This window comes from Myodes glareolus, chromosome 14 (assembly GCF_982192425.1).
Source record: "Myodes glareolus chromosome 14, mMyoGla1.1, whole genome shotgun sequence".
Taxonomy (NCBI): Eukaryota; Metazoa; Chordata; class Mammalia; order Rodentia; family Cricetidae; genus Myodes; species Myodes glareolus.
Genome location: NC_142039.1, coordinates 6,732,676 through 6,755,817, shown reverse-complemented (window position 1 = coordinate 6,755,817; position 23,142 = coordinate 6,732,676). Strand labels below are relative to the sequence as shown.

General features: G+C 43.1%; 1 protein-coding gene across 1 annotated transcript in view; it reads right to left on the bottom strand.

Annotated features, from left to right (window-relative positions):
- Positions 1-770: 770 nt before the first annotated feature.
- The window catches only part of Prtfdc1 (phosphoribosyl transferase domain containing 1), a 90,003-nt gene continuing 67,631 nt past the window's right edge, over positions 771-23,142 (bottom strand). Inside the window, exons 4-9 of the mRNA XM_048461116.3 lie at positions 18,683-18,748; positions 9,021-9,038; positions 7,615-7,697; positions 7,125-7,171; positions 2,458-2,534; positions 771-2,030 (exon numbers count right to left, since the gene is read on the bottom strand). Coding sequence (XP_048317073.3) covers positions 1,983-2,030; positions 2,458-2,534; positions 7,125-7,171; positions 7,615-7,697; positions 9,021-9,038; positions 18,683-18,748 — 339 coding nt within the window. The 3' untranslated portion in view covers positions 771-1,982. The remainder of the gene's footprint in view (positions 2,031-2,457; positions 2,535-7,124; positions 7,172-7,614; positions 7,698-9,020; positions 9,039-18,682; positions 18,749-23,142) is intronic.

The following is a 23,142-nucleotide window of genomic DNA, read 5'->3' as shown; positions in this document are numbered from 1 at the left end:
TGATGCTTTTGGAGTGATGTGAGTAAACTCAGGAGCATAAACCCCAGTCAGAGTTTTGCAACAGGAAAAAAAATGTTTTTCCCAAGACGACATTCTCCCATATCCGTGTCAAAATAGTCTGATATGAAAAACTAGTAGAAATGATTAAACTTCTGTGCAGTTACTGCTTTTTTCTTTTTGATGATTAAATATACAAGCCTTCACAATTTTGAGACAGATCAGTTTTCTAATCTGAATAAACACAATTGTCACAAATGATAATGATGCTTACTTAAAATGCAAGATTTTTAGGAAAGCGTTTCTAATATGCCTACTTCATGGATAAATTTCTATTCCAAACCAAGTGTATGTCTGTTTTTCTAGGCCTTTGGGTAGAAATATGGTGTAATGGTAAAGTATATATAAAATGTGAGTCTTATGAATTTCGTTCTACACGATTATTAATCAGTAATGTGCTTACGGAACAAAGCCAGAAGTGACTCCCTTTGTGGCTTCCCCCTTGGGGAATCTGGGCAGGGTCTGTTTTCTTCTCTGGCTGAGACGGGAATAGATATACAGGAAATCTTCCTTCACACGTGAATTCCTTGTCCTCACAAAGCAGGTTTAGGGAGGACAACAGGAAAGTGGCAGATGGCTCCTGGCTTGACGTTTGCTTATCTGAGTGCATGTTTTGGATTTAATCCAGGCTGCCCATGGGATAGCTGCACACAGCCATGCATCCAGGCTCCTGGCTCCCACATATTTCAATGACTGAAAGCATATGAAAGCAGTTGGGGACCATGTCTTTTTTATTATTAGTTTAAAGGGCTCTACAATGTAACAATATGCCATAGATGGTTCAGAACCAAACAAAGACTAGTTATTTCATTATGCATTTTCTCCTTTTAGGAGGCAATATATCTAGCACTGTGAACTCTTGAGCTTACTTTTAATTAAGATCCTTAAGGAAGTGTCACGTATAATGGTGCTAATAGGTCTGTGTGTGTGTTGTGTGTGTGTGTGTGTGTGTGTGTGTTATGCACAAAAACTTCGGTATGTGTGCTTGCTTCCTCTGGCACCCTGGATTGTGTGGGGAGTCATATAAGGACATTTAGTCAAATAATTCGACCTCTGTTCATGATTAAAACAACATTTAACTGTCTTATTCTTCCATGCAAATAAGAGGAAAAATCCACACTTGCTTAGTGCTGATTTTTGAAAACACCCTCCGCCTCTCAATCCCAACATTTGCTCATGTCCCACGTGAATAAAAGGATTCAGCTCAGTGGGGGGGGGGCAGGCCTTGCTGCCATTGTGTTTTTTCTAATTAAAATGCAGAGTACTAAACACAGTCGAGTACATCCATGCACACATGACATGCTGTCATCACATATAGGAAGCTCACAAGAGCACACAGTGAAGGTTCATTTCATAACATCATTAAGGTTCATTGTACCCGCACTCCTGAAAGGCTTTGTCAAAGCAGATAATAACGTCCTGTCACAGCCGGGCAAACAGACGCTCCCGGGAAGCTGTCCTTTGGCTCCAGTTTTAGTGAGGGAACTTAGCTGCATTCTTACTCTACAGGCTCAGGGCTAAAGCGAAGGGGGCTGCAGGTTCTTATTACTGTAAAATGTTATAAAGACACATAGCATTAGAGGAGTTAAGTGAACAATATTTGAGTAATCGGATGGGAGTTTTCCCAGGAAGAGCCCGTGACCAGTGACTGTACTAAAGCAGCAGGTGTGTTCGGGAGCATGAAGGTGCGTGGGATTTGGGATCTGAGATGTTCAAACTGGAAGGAGTCAAAAGCAGGCACAGTCTTCTCTTCCCGAAGAACCGTTGGTATTGACATTTTAATATCCGAAAAGAAAAACTCATTTTTTAAAAGTCTTTTCTATCCTACTGAGTGAAGATGGCCACGGAGACAGACTTTACACTCTGGCTTCCTGAGTAGAAGAATCATATTATCTGGAAAAGAGACGCTGAGGAGTTTTGCTTCATCATATTCGGTATTTTTCTTTACCGTGTTCGTTGATCACGCATATGTGCTGAAACCATAGAGGGTAAAAAGGCATCAGAATTCTATTTTCAGCTTAAAAGTTCACATAGAATGTGTTAGATGCCTTGATGATATTCCCAACAAACGTGTTCACATAGAATGTGCTAGATGCCTTGATGATTATAGCAAAACAAAATAAAATAAAATAAATAAACAAAAAACAAAAACCAGTATAGGGCCATTGTTCTGCTTCCCTTTTCTCAGCACAGAAAACAGAGAAGTGTGACTTGTTTCCACCATCCTGATAGTCCACTTTGTGGGGTACTGGAAGGATTGGAAGAATTAACTGTTTCTCCCCAAGTGTTCCCATCACAAAGTACAGCTACATTTTGCTACTGTTTTTAGTAATCTGTTAAACTGCTGCTAGTATTAACGTCTTAGGTATAGAGAATTTGGGTTTTGTATGCAATACTTACATTCAGGTCTCGGAAGTATTCATTGTAGTCTAAGGCATAGCCCACCACAAAGACATCTGGGATCTCAAATCCAGCATCTTAGCCGCAAAGGACAAGGAAGGAAGTTGAGAACATATTATTGCTGTATGCTGCTCTGGCACTTAAAAGGTAAACAGAAGTGAGAAGTGTTGTGCAAGACAATCCAGTGAATGCCCAACCCAGAAGGATGGCTTGGGGGCTTAGGGACACAAGGCAAACAAGCAAGCATGTGTGAGGAATGGGCCTGCAGTGTACAGAGTAGAGAGAGTTCAGGAGGACCAGCAGATGATGAGAAGTGTGTGTATGGTAGCCATGTGACTTTATTCACAACAAGCGGTATGGAAATGTCATAATGTCTAAGGAGATGGTCTCAAAAGCACAAAGGCCCATTGAAACAGAAAGCCTCATGCCACTGCCATATGTAACCAGGTGCCGGCTGCAACAACTGGGGAGCCATTCTCCCACTATGTTCACGGACTGGAAAACAAAACCTGGGAGACAAAACGAAAGGAAAGGAGCTTGTGAACTCTAAGGAGAGGATGCTGAGGGTCATTTCTGTGCCGAGTGACAATGCAGGGAATCCTGCTTAGCTCTTTCTCTCTGATGAGCGTGGACCGAGAGGAAACGGGTGCAAATGGGTGCAAGGTACTCAGGTTCAACAAAAGAAGACAGTTGAGAAAATGATGTTTATTAGGGAACAAACAACAGGGGACTGGAGAGATGGCTCGGTTGGTCGTTAAGAGCACTGGCTGCTCTTCCAGAGGAATCCGGTTCAGTTCCCAGCACCCACACGGCAGCTCACAACTGTCTGTAACTCCAGTTCCAGGGGATCTGACCTTCACACCGATGCACATAAAATAAAGTTAAACAATTTTTTTTTTAAGGAAGAAACAGACAGCAGTTTTCTCCCAGAGATCATCAGGCAGGATAATGTGTGGGGGCCAGTGGTTTTCAAATTTGCTTCAGTATGTTGGAATCTTGTAAATTCATTTATTATAATACGATCGAAGAGGGGCACGCATGCCTAGCTACATGACACTGCCTTTGGGACGGCCAGTGGACTGGGAGCACAGATAGTGATCTTCATGGTCACGACCATTCTGGGTTTTCATGTTTTTATTTGTTTTGTTGCTGTTGCTGTTTTCTCTGGAGACACTGTTTCTCTTTGTAGACCTTGGATGTCTTGGAACTCCCTCTGTAGACCAGGCTGACCTCCATCTCATGCTGGCCTGTCTCTGCCTCCCAAACGCTGGGATTAAGGGCATGTGCCACCACAGCCCATCATTTTGATATCTATGACCTAATGTTTTCAGCTTACAGACAGTCCTAGAAGGATCAGTTTTCTAGGGGCCTGCATTATGGGGTCACTAAGTAGATGGCCTTTTTGATTCCTTGAACTTGCTGTTTCTAGGAAAAATAACCCAAGAAGAACTGTGGACAGTGGTGTATTTCTGTAATCTCAGTACTTGGGAAGCTGAGCCAGGAGGCTTTTGAGTTAGATGCCAGCCCGGGGTTCCCAGACAGATCCTGACTGAACAAAGAGAAACAAATTTAAAGAGGAGAAGCAAGGACAGAAGGAAAGACATTAGCATTTGAACATATAACAACGAGTCAAAGACGCTCAAAAATGCTGTCTCGGCACTTTAGAAAGGGGAAACAGATTCTGAGCTAGCTAACACACAGAATTAGATTCCAGGAAACCCTACTTGAACAATTATAGACTTTCCAGTGAGCAATGGAGTCCCTACAAAAGTGTGACAAATCAGACTGTGAAAACGGAAGACCAAAGCCGTGTAGAAGGCCGAATATTGTGAAGTTATGGAATAGGAAATATGGATCCATTTTCATTTTTCTCCTTGTTTATACACAGCTATTCCAGCACCATTTGTTGAATATGCTTTCTTTTTCCGTTTTACATTTTTTGCTTCTTTGTCAAAAATCAGGTGTCCGTATGACACACACACACTCTTAAGCAATAGCAACTAACACTGTGAGAAGCTATGATGTGCCAGGCCAGGTTCTTACAGCATACAAGATAAGTTAATTTAGTCTCCAGAACAGTTGCTATTGATATGCCCATTTAAAAGACAAAAAAATGGAACACAACAAGATTAAATGGCTTGCCAGGGTCATGTAACCATACGAAGAGGGCCAGTAAGAAGCCCAGACAGTCTGCCTCAAAGCACGGCATTCACAAACCCTGCAGAAGCTGTACTTGCCAGTGAGCAATGGGCCCTCTGATTTCTGACAGCCCCACTTGTGGGCATATACCCAAAGGATGCTCAATTGTGCCACAAAGCCATATGATCAACTATGTTCATAGCAGCATTGTTTGTCATCGCCAGAACCTGGAAACAACCTAAATGCCCCTCAACTGAAGAATGGATAAGGAACATGAGGTACATTTATGCAATGGAGTATTACACAGCAGAAAAAAATAATGACATCTTGAAATTTGCAGACAAATGGATGGATCTAGAAAACATCATACTGAGTGAGGTAACCTTGACCCAGAAAGATAAATATAGTATGTACTCACTCATAAGTGACTTTTTGACTAAAGGAAACAAAAACCAGCCTACAGTCTACAATCCCAAAGAACCTGGATAACAAAGAGGACCCTAAGAGAGACATACATTGACCTAATCTACATGGGAAGTAGAAAAGACAAGATCTCCTGAGTAAATTGGGAGTATGGGGCTCATGAGAGAGGGTAGAGGAGGGGAGAGGAAAGGAGGGGAGCAGAGAAAAATGTATAGGTCAATAAAATCAATAAAAAGGTTTTAAAAAAGGAAAAAGTGTCTCTGGGTGTCTGTGTCTTTCTCATCTGTGTGTATGTGAATATCTGTGTGTGTGCATCTGCATGTGTGTGCCTGTGTGTGTGTGCTGCTGGGCACCTAGGATACTTCTTGACAAGTGTTCTATCACTGAGTCACATCCCCAGTCTTAGTTGCTCTTATTTTATTTTGTTCTTATAAAATGACACAAGAGATTAATAACTAATTGAATTTGGCTTTGTTTTGTTGTGTCTTCTTGATACGAGATCTCACTATGAAGCCCAGGATGGCCTTGAACTTGCAATCCTTTAGCAGTCTAGTAATTTGAGTGCTAAGATTATGGGCACATGCCATCATGCCTGTCCTTAAGTGGATTTGCTTGTTTTGTTTTGCTTGTTTTTAAGGCTTTATTTTTAATTCTGTGGTGCGTGTGTGTATGTATGTATGTGTGCGTAGGTGGCTGTGGAGCCCAGACAAATCCAATCCCCATGGAAATGGAGTGACATGTGGCTGTGAGTTGCCTCATACAGATGCAGGAGGTGAACTTGGATCCCCTGCAAGGGCACTATGTTGTTAACCGCTGGTCCATCTCTCCAGCCCTATGTTTTCAATGTTGATTGAAAATCTTCTCACAAAACTTCTGCTTAGTAACTGCATATAATGATAGTGACATACAGACCCACTCCCAAGGCCAGCAGCCGAGAGGAACAGGCCATGGGCTCGAGCTATCTGCCTAGAGATGACCTGGTGTGCAGTTAGGAACCCAGCAGAGGACACCTGTGTTTAGAACGAAGAGACCCTGGCTCATGACCTCTCCATACTATGTTTAGTCTAATGTTTTTTTTAGCTTGCTGATGAGAATTGGAACCAAATTGTCCTAGGAGCTTTAGAGCAAACGCAAGTTAGAGAATTTTAGCTGAAGTCTGCCTTAAGTAAGTAAAAAAAAAAAATCTCTTGCTTAGAATAAAAAATAATTCAGTGGCTTGTCTGTCCCTCCTGGGAACAGAGCCAATCTTATTGTGAAGAGGACAGCAAGACACTCTGGACAAGGAAAGTCCCCCAGAGCACATGTCTGTGGTCATGTAAGAACATGGCATACCGAGAGCTCTGCTTGCTCTTGCTCTGTGCTCCTGAATTTTTATTGGCGGTAGCAGGGAGATGTCTCATTAATGTGCAGGGTCTGGAAGGGGGCAGGATAATCCTTCTAAAGCTTTGCAGTGTCTCTTTGATTGGTGCAAATAGCTGCCAATCAGAGACCCTGAATATCTGAATTGGTCTTAGGGGAGTAAGGCCATTTCCACCCTAAAACTGGTCAACTGCATACAATATAACAGTAGAGCTGGGCATGGAGGTTCACGCCTTTAACCCTAGCACTTGGACGGCAGAGGCAGGTGTATCTCTGTGAGTTCCAGGCCAGCCAGCTCTACAGAGAGAGCGATCCAGGACAGGCTCCAAAGCTGTACAGAGAAACTGTATCGAAAAACAAAATAAAACAACAACAAAAGTAACAGTAGAAGTATCCAATGCACCAGGGTATCCTGGGGAAGACCTGTAATCCCAGTACTCAGGAAGCTGTAACAGAAGGGTAGATGCCTGTTTGAGGCCAGCCTGGGCTACGTAGCTAAGCTGATAGTAGCCTGGACTGAATTACATACCAGTGAAGTTCTTTAAAATACAATCAATCAATCAATCAACCAATAAATCCAATACATAGAATGGGGTTGTTGTGAGAGATGCAATTATGAGATGTGCACCCTTGAGGAGCCCGAACCTCCACCACGAGGTGGTGAACGCAAAGAGTTTGTAGGACTATTAGCATCATCTGAAACGCCACCAGCACCAGAAAACCATCCCAAACCCTGAAACACTTACAGTCAGGTCTAAAGCTGTCACTTCTGGCTGTTCTCTTTACCAACAAACTGCCATTAAAAAAAAAAAAAAAAGACTTTAACTACTCCAATAAATTAGGATGTGAATTGCAAAGAGAATTAAACATTGTTAAGTTGTGCACTCCCCTGCCCCACCCCCACCCCCAGGCCTGTGACGAGCCACTGTGGCCTGATTTAACTCCTGCCTGTGCAGCTGCAGTGTGGCATCGCTGGCTGGATGAAGGAACATGCCGAGCAACTGCTGAGGGCTGGCCTGGCTGCTCCTGGTAGCATGTGGAGCAAGGCTGCTGCTGAAGGCCTTGCTCTCTCGTCCCTGTCTCCCTCAGGCTGGCAATCAGATGAGTTTTGTCAGGGAGGTCAAAGCCCAGCATCCCAGGTTCAGGGCCAATGGCTCGGGACAGTGTTCTGGGAGAGGACGCCTCTTGGTCTTGTTTGGGAGGACAGAGCACTGAGTTGTGCTGTGTCTGACTCACCTGGCTACCTTCACCATGTTGGGCTTGTATTTCTCGATGCTGCTGAGCAGCGCTTTCATGGTCCTCCCAGTTCCAACAACATCCTTTGCAAAAAGCAGAAAGTTCACCAAGGCAATTTGCATAGCATACTGCTCTTTACATTTGCAGAGCTGTTCCTTATTAATAAAATGCACATTCATTTCAAATGCCAACCCATAGGAGTCCACACAGAAAGCAGAATCAGTTATGTGTTCGTGGGCATATCATTTGGAGATTGTGCTGGTGAATATTCTTCTTGCATCCTTCAGCTGTGTTGAAGGATTCGGTTCAGCCTCTGGGGAGCATGTGGGTCCGTCCTCATTGAGTGGACCCAGACTCTTGCATGCACAGTCAGGGACTAAATTTGGCCTGGAGGTTACATTTCACAAAAAAGGAGACACATGAATTTTCATGGACATGGGATGTACGTCTGAATACACTGAGAGGATAAACGCCTTGGCCTCCCTACTCCTTAGGGGATGCCGTGGCTGGGAAACTAAGTGTCTGCACGGCAGCTGGTGACAGCCAGGGGTTCCGAGCTCCTCGGCTGCAGTGAACACGGGGTCTCCGCTGCTGACGAGCTGCGGATGCACGATTACACAGAACTGGCAGCTGCAATCTATTGTCCTCCTGACAGAACTCAGCTGTCACGGGTTGGAGAGGAGCACGACAGGTCCCAGTCTAGCCAGGGTCCAGCGACTTATTTGGCTGGAGGGGCTACTCCCTGAGCTGTGTGCAGCCGGAACTGTGCACAGAGAAGGACACACTGAACATGTGGAGCAAAAGCCTGACAACAGAAAGATTTTTTGAATTTCGGTAGCTGATTAGACAGGTGTGCTCCCGAGGGACCATGACCATTTACTGTGGGGGTCTGCTGAGGTCAAAAGACAGCCTTTCTGCATCTTTCTTAACAGAAAAACAAAAGCAACAAAAAACCCACCACCACCAAAACTCCATAACTTTCCCTTGGACTGTCATGTTGATTGATTGAATTTATGATTTTTGAGGCTTGAGAATGGATTAAAGGCATTAGAGGTCATTAGGTGAGGAGAGTTCTAGTTGGTTTTCCAGTTCAATAAATAGCAGTGAATGTATTGGCTGGTTCCACAAGCTGGTTTACTCTCCCTCCAAATGTCTGGCTCATAAATCATGAAAGAACCGACTGAGATGTCTGTGAGATTGGCTATAAGACAGGACCAACTCCCACATAGGCATTGGAAACTGTTGGGATCATTTGAATCCAGCGTCTATAGTTGGCCTCTGTTAACCACCTTTAGAGAGTCACATGCCGGGGGGGACTTGATACTTGGTCGATTTGATAAACAAGGCCAACATTTTGAAACTCTCCTTTAGACTCTTCCGATATCGAAAAGGAATGGTCAGCTTACCTCAACAATGAGGACATTCTGGAGGGAAAAAAAGACAAAAAGGAAAGCATTTCAGAATATGATTAAATAAATAAATAAAAAGCGTGGATCACAAGACAATGCCAAGTTTTGCTTACAGTTAGAATTTCATCATGTGCTCAGTAGATCCTTCTCATCCTGAAAGCCCAAACCATCGGGGGAAACGGAAGTCTCCCAGATTCATTTTAACATCGCCATGGGATTACTTGGCATTGCAATTTTATCGTCTATATTCAGGTTAGTAGCAGGCTCAGGTCAGACCTTGATGCCTGTTTGAAGCGACTATCCACAAAATTATGACATCTCAGTAGTCCATGTCCCCCTGTCTCCCATCTTTGGGATCCCAAGCTCACCTGCAGGAAAGCCGGCCGACATAAGCTACATCATTAATGGAACTCAGCAGATATCATACACTTAACTGTGACAGCCCTGTTCCCATCTAGTCACTCAAATCTCCGCTGTACCTACCCTTAAATTTTCAACCCAAAAGAAAGAGAGCTGGGGTGGGGGTGGGGGGGGTAGTTGAAAGAGCTTTGAGGGGCCTGCTGTGGGCTTTTACTGACACGTCAGATCCCTTGCTGCACGCTCACAAGGTATTCATCGACTTCCCCTAAGAAACAAATTATGTTTTATTCCATTTCTTGTTAGAGAGCTTCTTCACCCACTAGACTCTAAATTTCATGTAGTAGGGGACTGTGTTTGTCTTGTTCACTGATGTATTCCCAGACCCTACTGTATTGCCTGCACGCAGAAGCAACAATTATTTTTTTAATTTTTTTTTAAAAAAAGAATAGGGACTATTAGTTTTTAATCAATAAATTAAAATAAACCAACTGATTGGATTGGTATTAGTAAGCAAATAATGCCCACAAAATTATGACTATGGTAATATACTATTGCAGTCACTAAGTGGGAAGAATTTTCCTTAAAAGTAATGAGGTTTTATTTTATGCTTTAAATTTTTTGTACTTATTTATTTTTTGTGTCAATGTGTGTGGGCACATGTCCCAGATTCCTGATCTTTCATTAATCCTTGATTAAGTAACTGTGATATCAGATCAAAGCATACATTTCTTATTTATATCTGATACATAGGAGATTTAATAAATGAAAAACATTAACAAGCTATCTCCCCATACAAGAAAACTGGGAAAGTTGTATTTTACAATCCATGTCAAATGTGTAGAAATGCCTGTCTGGAAGAGCTTTTCTCTTAGGTATCACATTCTTATTAAACCTACTTATTACGAATATTAATTTTCACCTGGGAGGCAGATGCAGGCAGGTCTCTGTGAGTTTGAGGCTAGCCTGGTCTACAAAGTGATTACCAGGACTGTTACACAGAGAAACCCTCTCTTGAAAAGAAAAAGAGTATTAATTTTATCATCAAGATGAAAGGCTATATTATCTTCTCTCAAAGCCCTTGTATTCTCTCTACACCACTGGACGTTGACGTCATGTGTGGGGCTCAGTCCACTATGTCCTCTAAGACTCCCGCTGCCAGGAATCTGTTTAGCATTTTGAACATGGCTTGCTATGACCTTTGCTCTCGATTCATAGCACTTAACTTGGACATGTATTTTCAGTTTGACTGAGGCTTAACCAAGCCTATTAGCTAACCAGGGTGCTTAGAGAATGCTGTGGTTAATTGAATTTCCTTGTTCACAATCCCTTTTTGGTTCAATTATGTAAACAAAAATTTCTTTCCAAAATATGTTGGTATGCATTCTTGTCTAATTAGGGAGCCCTGAAAAGAATGGTCTGTCTGTCTGTCTGTCTGTCTCTCTCTTTCCCCCTTCCTCTTCCATCTAAAAACTATGTAATATAGAAGTCATCTTTGAAAAGATTAACCCCAGTTCTAAGACTGTAGGAAGTGGGGCTTGCATGTGTACTGATCATAAGGTACGTTGTTAAGTTTGAACAGTTTTAAAGAAAACTGTCACCTCCCATTTCAGCTCCCCTCTCCCCACTTGCAGCTGGAAGAGGCCATCACTGTGAGCTCTGCACTGACTTCCTGGCTGGTTTGCCTGTATTTCTCATATATGTAAGTACTTTACATTCATAAAAGTACATGCATCATGTTTTTTGTTTTTTGTTTTTTTTTTTTTTTTGCAAGGCTGAGGTTGAATGCCGGACCTCCTGCATATCAGGCAAGTGTTCCTGTCTTAGCCTGATATATTTACTAACACATTTTATATAGTTAATTTGTATTTTAAATGTATCAAATCATGTTTGAAAACAGAAAACCTAAAGATTTTCCTTCTATACCCCTTCCTTCCTTTTTTTCCCCAAAACACACAAGGTAAGCAAGTGATCTCCCAGAAAACCATACCCCAACCCTGGCCTTTTTAAAAGTTTTGGTGTGTATTTAACTTTAAAGAATTTAAATGTATGTGTGTTTTAAAAAATATTGAAATTACAGTAGCATTCTCTATTTTATGTAACCAAAATCTCACATCTAACAAAAATGATAAATTTTTAATATCATATAAAGTCAACTACATATTCAAATGTTTCCAGTTGTCCCTAATAGGGCCTTTGTAATTTGTGTCTTCAGTCTAAGACCACACATAGGATTCTACTGTGTTTTGAATGTATTCTCCAGGATTCCTGCATCTGAAAATTAATCACCAGCAAATGCTAAGGTGGGGCCCAATAAAAGATGATACAATCATGTGTTATTCCCTCAAAAATAAAGTACGGTCATCATTGCAAGGATGGATTAGCTGTCTTAATAGCAGATTGTTATAATCTGCTATCAGTCTCTTATCCCTCTCTGTTTCTTGTTTTCCACTCTGCCGTGGTGTATGAAGGCCCAAGGTATAAAAGATGTAATTGTCCCAACCTTGGAAGCATTTGTGTTGGTATCTAAGGAAACCGATCCTTTCCTTTTCATGCACCAGGATTGAACTCAAGGGTTGAGAGACAAATAGTAGAACATTTTCTCTGGTAAGCAAAGAACACTAGCTGACAGGAAAAGGCAGTCCAGAAAGGCTTATGTTCAAGGTGTGGTGGTGCACACCTAAGCAGAGCCCCTGGGAAACAGAGCCAGGAAGATCATGAGTTCCAGGTCAGCTTGGGTTACACAGCAAGACTGTGGAAGGGAGGGAGGAAGGGAGGGAGGGAGGGAGGAAAGAAGGAAGGAGATGGAGGACAAAAAAAGAAAGGAGAACTCTGTGTGGTAAATGAATAATTTTGGCTCCTTTCTTTCACTTTCTGCAGCTCATTTTCCTTATGAGACGTGGTCATCTGCAGTTTTCCCTAACCGGCCTTCCATCACCATCTACTGCTTTTAATCTGCTCTGAATGAACAATCCACTAAAATCCCCACTTTCTGAGTGGGCAACCGTGGGGATTTTTTTCAGAACTCTCTATGCCTCCAAAACGCTTCCCATCTGATAACCGTGATCGCTGAATCTGAGATGTTTGCCAATTACTGTCTTAGTCATCTCCTCACACCTAGCTCACTTCCTCCCAGAAAGCCAGTAAAAATCTGCGGGGGCTGTAGGCGTAAAGTCTGTAGGGACTCCAGACTCCAGTGTGTTGTTTTGCTGCTATTCGGAGGTCTGAGCAAAGCCCATTGCCTTGAGTTTTCCTAATGAAGAAGGGAGAAGGTAGGAAAGAATTATACAAATATACATGATGTTCTGAAGCTGTCTGTCCCTACTTTTAACCTTTGAAAACACAAAGCAATCAACACACCACACTGTCTCAGCAACCGCGACAGGGGTTTGTGGGTGTGGTCACCCTCGGAGGGATTGGCACGTCAAGGATGGACTGGAGGGTGGGCTGCTGACCGTGAGGAGGAGCGCGACTGTGAATCCCACAGAGAAAGGAATGTCGCTCAACATTTCATTTTATGCGATAACTCCCAAAGTTGCCAGAGTCATCCATCAGTGGGCATTTCCACTATTGTTCTCAGCCTAGTCAGAGGCAATAAAAAGGAATGATTTAAACAGTTAAGGCAGCCGGGGAACGGACTGGGGGGGGGGGGTTGTTGGATTTTGGCAAGTTTCAATGCTTCATTCTGGCATTTGATTAGAAACTTATTTGGGGGTGGGGCGCTTGTCCCCTGAAGTCTTGCACCGAACCTGCACAGCTGTGCTTCTGCGCTGCCAGATCTGGGCCTGCTTCCCTGCTTCCCTGGTTTCTTTCACCCTTTCAGGGGTTTCTCTCCAACATGAATAGAGTCTTCCTGCTTTAATGGATACACACATTTTATGAAGTGCTAGGATTAAATCGACTTGGGGATAAAGGAAATAAGAGCGACAGCGTGTTGCGCGGACAGCTTAAGCTCACCGAGTAAATGCTTTTAAGCGCGAGAGGTGACGGAACAGAAGCGGTGAGGGCTCATTTTGTTCAGCAGCAATGACCTAGTTAGAACTGTGACTCAGCCAGCCTCCCTTGAAAGTGAAAGAAGGCAAGAAAGAAAAGGAGAGGGAAAGGCAGAATCCTTTCTCTTATTTGAACTCCAGCATCTTGAGAGGACCCCAGAGGTCCCAGAGCTGTTGGGAGGGGTTGCCATGTGCTTTCTGAGGCCCTGTCTTTCACAAACAAATCTAGGAACCATTTCCATGCCTCCCTCTTCATTCTTGCTGCAGCCCTTGTCTGCAGCTTTGCACACACAGGCAAGTAAGTGCTCAGGGTGGCTCTGCCCCTCCTCTCTTTTGCACTTCCTACGCTCTATTTTTTATTTATATTAAATTAGTTAGTTAGTTGATTGATCTTTTCTACAATATACCACGATTATATTCTTTCCCCCCTAAGTAGCTCCATGATGTCGCCTCTGTCCAAACTCAGCAAGTTTAACTCTTTATTGAGTCAGTCAGTGTTCTCTACAAACCCAACCCAGCTACATTTTCAGCTGTGTATTTCCTTGTTCAGTTCCTGACTTGTTTCCTTAGTCATGCAGGGCCAGCCCTGGGCCTCCCTACTTTCCCTTCCCCCCCCCATTCTAAGTCTGCTTCTCTTTCCTCTTCCTTCTTCTATGTTACTCCTGCCTTCTTCTTCTTCTTCTTCTTCTTCTTCTTCTTCTTCTTCTTCTTCTTCTTCTTCTTCTTCTTCTTCTTCTCCTCCTCCTCCTCCTCCTCCTCCTCCTCCTCCTCCTCCTCCTCCTCCTTCTCTTTCTTCTTCTTTCCAAGGAAAGGGATTTATGGAATGACTCAGGAAACTATTCTGTATGAGAGAAGCCCTATCTAATTCCTGGTAGGGTGTTAACATGATAAACATACATTTATTGACTGGCTGATGGTCTGTATGATGAGCATATGAGAAGGCAGAAGTTAGATGACCACTTGTAACAACCTTGCCCCCAATGCAAACTTTATTATAGTTTTGGACGATTCAGTCACAAAAGCAAGGGGCTATTAGGCTTTGGATGCTTTATTCTCTTAAGTTTGTCCTGGCTCATCCAGAGTCTGCTTCAATGGGAAGAGATTCTGAAATTTATGAGATTTCTTTGTTGTCTTGAAAATTCTTCTTGGGCAGACAAGACTGAACAGGTGAAGGATTGAATATAACTTGTCCTCCCCAAAGGCTCCTGTGTTGAAGGCTTTGTGCCCCGGCGGTGGCACTACTGAGAGGTGATTATGTCAGGAGGACCTAATTTCATCACTGTGCTATTTGGAAGTAGAGCCTTATTAGAGAAAGTAGGTTGCTGGGGCGTATCTTCAATAAGTGATGTATGTCCTGCTTTGGAAGACTCCGCCTCTTCACTCAGCCCCTCCCGGCAAGGTGAGCAACCCTCCCTTCACCTCTCACCATGCCTTTCTATCATCATGTTCTGCTGCACTACAGGCCCGAAGGCAGTGGAGCCAAATAGATAGGGATCTCTGAAACCGTGAGCCAAAATGAATCCTTCCCTTCTTTAGCTGTCTTCTTGGGTGTTTTGTTACAGCCCTAAAAAGTCTGAGAACACAAGGTCCTTATTTTATAAGAAAAAGGACATCCCTAAAGTTAAATGAAAATTTTAATCCCCCCCCCCCAATAGTACTTGCCGTTCAACCCAGGGATGTGTGAATACTAGGCAAGCACTCTAGCTGCCACTGGGCCACATCCCCAGCCAGACGAGCACTTTACCACTGGGCTACATCCTCAGCTAGGCAAGCACTCTACCTACCACAGCTACACCCAGGGCTAGGGAAACCACTTTTATACCCGCACTGAAGCAAACGTTCTACCACTGAGCTACAGCCCCAGTTAGGCAAGCACTCTACCACGGCTACACCCCACCTCCAGTTACCTTCCCTCTCCCACCTGAGTGATGCAGTTTTTACTTCTGCCATCTTCCTTTTTAAGTTTCATTAATACTGAAGCCTTTTGCCTTCTCTTGGACATGCAGCACCTTTCTCCTCCAGTCCTACCCTAAATCAGCTGCTTTGATGTGTCCTTTCATAGCTACCTTCATTAGCTATCGCTGCTCTCCAAACCACTCTCTGTAAAGCTGCCAATGTGGTCTTAAAACACAAGCTGGATCCCATCACTTGCCACCAGAAGCCTTGCCAAACTGGCTTAGATTTAGCATTTCCCTCTGCCATGTCCTTGCTCAAAACGAACTGAAACTGTCTTTCTGATTTCTGCATAAGATGATGCACTCTTGGCTCCTCCAACGTTTATTCCAGCCTGTGATGGACCAGGCTGTGTGTGATGCTGCAGATGAGATGGGGAACACAGCGGTCTCTGCGCACTTCACGCTGACTTCCTGGTAGGGAAAGGCAAATAATAAAGGGCCTCCTAAGTAAGTGCTAACTTGTAGATTGTAGAAAGGGCTCTAAGGGACTGGGCTCGCATCTAGATGTATACTGGGCTGGAGGACGGTAGAAGGGCTTGCAGGTACCCACGCCTGCAGGGGAATGCTGTACAGAGCAGATATTGGTCTTCAGGAAGAGAAAAGTGGGGTTCCAGGAAGAAGGCGCAGCTTTTCCAGGGGGTTGGCAGAAAGATTTAGCTGGTGAGGGTTCTGTACCATGAGGCCAGTGAAGTAAGACTGGTGGTGCCAGCAGGAATCGAGCAGGACTTATTGTAGTCAGGAATTTGGCTCATATTTACAGAATTTTAGGTGAAGGTTTGCTAGGTAACCCACAAACATACAATTATATTTGAAAGTCAGGTAATCAGTGAATAATTTCTTAGGGTAAGTATGTCCCAAATACCACACAAGGCACAGCTACAGAAAATATGCTTACTATATACTTATATTGAACTTTTATTCAATATTTAAAGTTCAAATTTGACTGGGCTATTTGGTTTTTGTTTGTTTTTGTTAAGTCTGGCAACCGCTAATTAAGAGGCCACTGAAAGGTTTCATTTGGCAAGAGACTTGGCCCAATTTGTATTTTAAGATCCCTTGGGTGAGTTTGTGGAGAATGAGTTTTTGAAGGCTAGAGAGAGTCAGCTGAAGGCTGAGGTTCAGGAAAGCAAGGTGGGCTCAGCCTGGTTCAGTGGAGGTGGCGGGTTGGGGTGGGGTGTCCAGCGTCTTGCAGGGCTCCAAGTGAGAAGAACCCATCTAGAAGTTGCTGTCAGGAGCTCTGGTGTGGCTGCTGAGACTCTGAGTTTCTAATAAGCTCCTAGGTGGTCTAACAGAACCTAGGCATTGCTGACCTCGAGCCAGCAAACTCCTAGAAGTAACTGCGGCCCCAGGACCACAGTAGGGCCTCATCCCTGTTTACGTGAGCAAAGTTGTATCGGAACACATCACTGCTCTCGTGCTACAACAGGGACTGTTAGTCCACGCTGTCTAAAATATTTATATTTGACTCTTTATAGAAAAACTTGCCTACCTGAACTATATTTTGAGTATTAAGGGTCAAGACTTGGAAGACAGCCAGGAAGATAAAATGCAGATAAACACCCAGGCTAGCTGAAGATGTGATGGTTGGGGGATGGTCTGCCATGGCTCACCTAGCTTTTCCCTCTGCTCCTGAAGTTTAGTCTTTAAAATCAAGTGAGTCTGTCAGTTGCCCAGTGACTAGTCATTGTTGATTTACCTTAGAAGTTCTTGGCCCAAGGGGTTCTACTTGGCACGTGTTTAAACGTATGGAAATCTTTCTTCATAAACAGGAGGTTATAGATATAACTAGATAGCATCGGATAGCCCGAAAGAAACGGCCCAGTCAGCAGGAAGCTGGTGTTGACTCCTGCTTGTATGCGCTCTTGGCTAATTGTCCACTTTCTCTTGATTCGCGCCTGCTTTGATCTCTCAGTAGTTTACAGCAGGAGACACCAACGCCAAGAGCTGCCCGGTCTTCTGCTTACTACATCGCTGGTAAGAAGCCATCCCATCCCCAACCCCTACCGCTAGCGCTCAGAGGGCACACCTATGCCTGTCCATGAGGGAAATCACTTCAGAACAAAATGGGAAGGAGGAGGGAGGAAACCCAAACAGAATCCTTGGGTTGTCATTTAACGGTCCTCTCAGCAAAAGCACAGACAAGATGTAGGCTTTGTATAGTGGTAACTGTATGGAAGGAACAAAGCTAAATGACTTAACGCACCCTTCCAGGGTGTTGAAAGCTATGGATTTCAGGAAATTGCTTTGTGTATTAGCTTCTCCAGGCCTTCCTGCTGCAACGTAGCGACACCAGATGCCCAGCAACGGGCCAATGCTAACAAGTTCACTGCAGTTGCCACCGAACAAAATTTACTGCTCCTGGAAACCACGAGGCTGTCTTCCGGGGAAGAGGAAGCTTCTTTCTAGTCAGGGTCCAGGCAGCTCAGTAGCGTTCCAAATACTATGATACGTACTTTTATTAAATGTGGCTGCTGTTCTGCTTTTCCCCATCTGGGGAATTGTGTAACAGTAACAGTTGCCAAGGATGAGAGATTAAACTGTGTGAAACAGACTGACCAATCTACTTAGAGAGGTGAAGTTGTTTTTGTTTTTGTTTATTTGGTGTGCACGGGGTGGGGGGTGGGGGGAGATGTCGGGCTAGATCAGGATAGTCAAAGAGAAACAAATTCTACACTTGCTAATTGCTTTCCCCCTCAGTGACTTTGCATCCCAAATCACTCCAGGATCATCTGCTTCAGAAAACTGCCCTCCTCTGAATCCCAGAATTCAGATTAGAACCCAAATAGTCCTTTCACGACATAATTAGTGAAGGGCAAATTTAGAACTCCAAATTAAAATATGGTTCTCCTTTGCCGCCAGCCCCCCCGAAATCTAGTAGGTTTTATTCTTTGTGTAGGGGTGTGGGTGAGTGGGGTTGTTAGCCCTTCAACAAATGGTTAAAAACTGTACTCTCAAGAAACGCCTTCCAACAGTAGGTTGTACGTCTCAATGAACCTGTTTAAACGTCTCACCACAGTGCTTGATGCAAAATCAATAGACAGAAACCCCGAAAGAGAAAGCTTCTTTGGGGGTAGAGGTGCCTTTGAGGTGAATAGAAAGAAGGCCAGCAAGGGCCAGGGTTTTGCTGTCTGAAATAAGACTGCAATTGGAAGCTCCAAGGGTTTGGCCTGCAGCGTGTCCTACACACAGGCTGTGTTTGGGACAGGAGACCTTATTAAAGGGTTTCACACGTCTATTTGCATGAATTAGCAAACCCGGGAGAGCTGCTGAAATGCATTTGAACCTCTGGCCTGACATGAGGGTCACATAGACGTCCCCAGAAGTGCCCGCCTACAGAGAAATTACATTAACAAACCTTTCCAGTCAGTGTTGAGAGATCCTCGCCTCCTATGATCTGCATCTCACCCATGGACCGGTCATTCTGCAAAAATCGGGGAGCGGGGAGAAAAGGAAGACAATGACTTTCATGCACAAGAAAACTTGAAAAGCACATTTTCCCATCTTCTTGGTTAATGGCTAGATTGTGCCTTGCAAATACAGTGCACATAGCTAGCGCACATAGCAAGCAAGGGCTCACGGTTGCCTATGGTTACCAAGAGCCACTTTCCTGCAGGCTCTTGAGACAACGCCAGCTAATGACTGGCTGGTGGAGAAAGACTGTAGCGGGGGATGGACAGCAGGAGGGAGGATAGACAAACATAATAAACCATAGATAGTACTGTCCTGGGGCAGACACGTAGGGAAAGACGGCACTTGTGGGCTTTTCTGAGGTGAGGGTTGGGAGCTCCAGGAGTGATTTCTAACAAACCCAAGCTATGGCTTGCAGTGGAGAACAATCCGATTCTGACTTCACAGGAAATGGAGCCCTCAACTGTCTTCCGTCCTTGGAAATTCAGCCCCTCATCTGATGACAAGAGCAACGGCAGCAGACCCTGGGGTCAAGAAAGACTTGGTCTTCTGACATGAGTGATCAAGCTTCAGGACCTGTCTGTAGCTCCAAGAATATGAGAACCAGGGAGATTGTTGTCTAAATTTAAATCGTCTAAGAGTGAGTTTATCATTCATTGTTTACAATGTTTAAATATCAAACATTCCTGTGTCCTAAGAAAACTTCAAAAAGCAAGCAAGCACACAAACAAGCCAGCAAATACTTGCTTTTTATTTTTAAGTATACATAGCACGAATCACTTGGGGAGGAATTAAAGTGGAACTTGTCCTTTGCTTCTGCCTCTGCCTCGTGACAGACGCACATCAGAGGAACTGAAGCAGACAGACTCAACCAATCCTCTTCATGACCAAAGCAAGAATGTGGTGCTGTTGCAATGTCAAGATGGAAACGACAAACTTGAGAAGACAATTGTATGTGTGCCGAGCCGCAGCTGGAGATGTCCTCTGTTGCTGATGCAGACAGCTATTCCGTTTGGTAGTCTAGCAGTCTTTCCCTTGTCTTGACAAGGACTTCCCTCATTCTGAAAAAGTCCATCCCATAGGGTCAAGGAGGGCCGGGCTTAGTGGAGTAGAGAGATCAGTTCTGCCAGAGGCTACAGTCAGCCTTAGAGTTTGTGGTCTCTCAAGCCACTTCCTGGAGGAATTTTCTTGAGCTGTCTTGTGTTGGATTCTGCTGCCTATAGGCAGCAATTTCTGTCAGTATGTAGAGTCACTTTGTCAGGGGATTGGTTGCTTGGGAAAGGGAGAAATAGCCCAAACACAATAATGACAATTGTGCCAGGGAAGAATCTTTGTGTGACCAAAGAGAGAGAGAGAGAGAGAGAGAGAGAGAGAGAGAGAGAGAGAGAGAGAGAGAAGACAGACAGAGCTACACAGTGAGACCCTGTCTCTGAAGAACCAAAGTAAATAGAAGTGTTGCTAAAGTGTTTTCCCTTAGCGCAGTGTTGGAGAGCGTCTGAAAGTGAGCCATTAAATTAGATAACATTAGCAGTCTGACCCAGGAGAGAGAAGGGTCACTGAATACCCAGAATTCTAGACTTTTTTGTACTGGTGGTTCAGTCATATTCACAAGCAGTGATCATAGTAGCTAAGAACTTGCAAAACAGTACCAAAGGGGGCTGGAGAGTCAGCTCAGCGGTTAATTGCTTTTGCAACACTCAAAGAGAACCCAATTTCTGTTCTCAGACCACTCATCTAGAGGATCACACAAGCAGTTTCAGGCATCCAACACTCTATTGCAGCCTCCAGAAGAGCTTGAACTCTTGTAGCATACACAAACACATCCATACATTAACCAAAGTCTTTTTTCTTATTTGGTTTTTGTCTTTGTTTTTATCTATCTATCTATCTATCTATCTATCTATCTATCTATCTATATGTATGTATATATATATATATATTTCTCTGCTCCCTTTCCTTCCTCTTCCTTCTCCTCCTACCCTCTCCCATGGCTCCCATGCTCCCAATTTACTCAGGAGATCTTGTCTTTTCTACTTCCCATGTAGATGAGATCAGTATATGTCTCTCTTAGGGTCCTCTTTGTTGTTCAGGTTCTCTGGGATTGTGGACTGTAGGCTGTTTTTTTCCCTTTATATCTAAAAGTCATTTATGAGTTACTACATATGATATTTATCTTTCTGGGTCTAGGTTACCTCACTCAATATGATGTTTTCTAGATCCATCCATTTGTCCACAAATTTCAAGATGTCATTATTTTTTCTGCTGTATAGAACTCCATCGTGTAAATGTACCACATGTTCCTTATCCATTCTTCAATTGAGGAGTATTTAGGTTGTTTTCAGGTTCTGGCTATGGCAAACAGCACTACTGTGAACATAGTTGAGCACCTGGCCTTGTGGCACAATTAAGCATCCTTTGGGTATATACCCAAAAGTGGTATTGCTGGGTTTTGAGATAGGTTGTTTCCTAATTTTCTGAGAAATCACCATACTAAAATCCAAAGGGCTTATACCAGTTTGCACTCCCACCAGCAATGCAGAAGTGTTCCTTTATCCCACATCCTCTCCAGCATAAGTTGTTATCAGTGCTTTTGATCTTGGCCATTCTTACAGGTATGAGATGGAATCTCAGAGTTGATTTGCATTTCTCTGATGGCTAAGGATGTTGAGCATTTCCTTAAGTGTCTTTCAGAAATTTTAGATTTCTCTGTTGAGAATTCTGTTTAGGTCTGTACCCCATCTTTTTTATTGGTTTATTTGTTCTTTTGATGACCAATTTCTTGAATTCTTTGTATATTTGAGATTAGCCCTCTGTCTGATGTGGGGTTTGTGAAGATATTTTCCCATTTTGTAGGCTGCCGTCTTGTCTTGTTGACCACGTCCTTTGCTTTACAGAAGCCTCTGTATCAGAGTCAAGCATTGTGATCTCTCCAGAAGTTCCTTTATTGTACAGGATTGTTTTTGGCTACCCTGGGTTTTTTGGTTTACTATATGAAGCTGAGTGCTGTTCTTTTCAGGTCCGTGAATTTTGCTGGGATTTTGATGGGAATTGCATTGAATCTGTAGTTTGTTTTTGGTAAGATTGCCATTTTTACTATGTTAACTCCACCTGCCCAAGAGCATGGGAGATCTTTCCATTTTCTGATGTCTTCTTCAATTTCTTTTTTCAAAGATTTAAAGTTCTTGTCATACAGATCTTCCACTTGTTTGGTTAGAGTTACTCCAAGATATTTTATGTTATTTGTAGCTATTGTGAAGGGTGATGTTTCTCTGATTTTTTTCTCAGCCCTTTTATCATCTGTGTACAGAAGGGTTACTGATTTTTTCAAGTTTATCTTGTATACTACTACATTACTGAAGGTGTTTATGAGTTGTAGGAGTTCCTTGGTAGAATTTTTGGGGTTGCTTATGTAAACTACCATATCATCAGCAAATAGTGAGAGTTTTACTTCTTCTTTTCTGATTTGTATCTCCTTAATCTCCTTTTGTTGTCTTATTGCTCTAACTATAATTTCAAGAACTATATTGAATAGATATGGAGAGACTGGACCTTGCCTTGTTCCTGATTTTGGTGGGATCACTTTGAGTTTCTTTCCATTTAGTTTGGTGTTGGCTCTTGGCTTGCTGTATATTGCCTTTATTATGTTTAGGTATATTCCTTGTATTCCTGCTCTCTCCAAGACCTTTATCATGACGGGATGCTATGTTTTGTCAAAGGCTTTTTCAGCATCTAATGAGATGATCATGTGTTGGGTTTTTTTCCCCCAGTTTGTTTATATGGTGGATTACAATGATAGATTTTTGTATGTTGAACCATCCTTGCATCTCTGGGATGAAGCCAACTTGATCATGGTGGATGATCATTTTGCCAGTATTTTATTGAGTATTTTTGTATCAGTGTTCATGAAGGAGATTGGTCTCTAATTCTCCTTTTTGGTAATGTCTTTGTGTGAATAAACCAAAATCTTAAGAAATCTTTACAAAGTATCAAGGGAGAATGCATTTTTATCACTCCTGGTGACAGAGAGATACAGAGTTCCTCATGGGATGATCTGTATATTATAGTCAGCTATGCTATAACCAAGAGTAATGCAATTTCAGGTCAGGGATAATCATAGCTGTACGCCACCACAAACCACAAGCACCGCATAACTAGTGAGATTTGGATTAACGGATCAGAGTACATTTTCAAATCATTCTGTTATTCCACCCAACTGTCGAATGTTTATCTCTATCTTATTGGCTTTATATTTGTTTGTTAAAAACACAATGTCAACAACAACAAAAACCATGGACCATCAGAAAACTAAATACTGTACTCAAAGTCACAGAGGGTGCTGCCAAGCGAGTCTCATTTACAAAGACCTTTCTTAGTCCAAGTTTCTAAACGTGTTTTTAATATTAGATT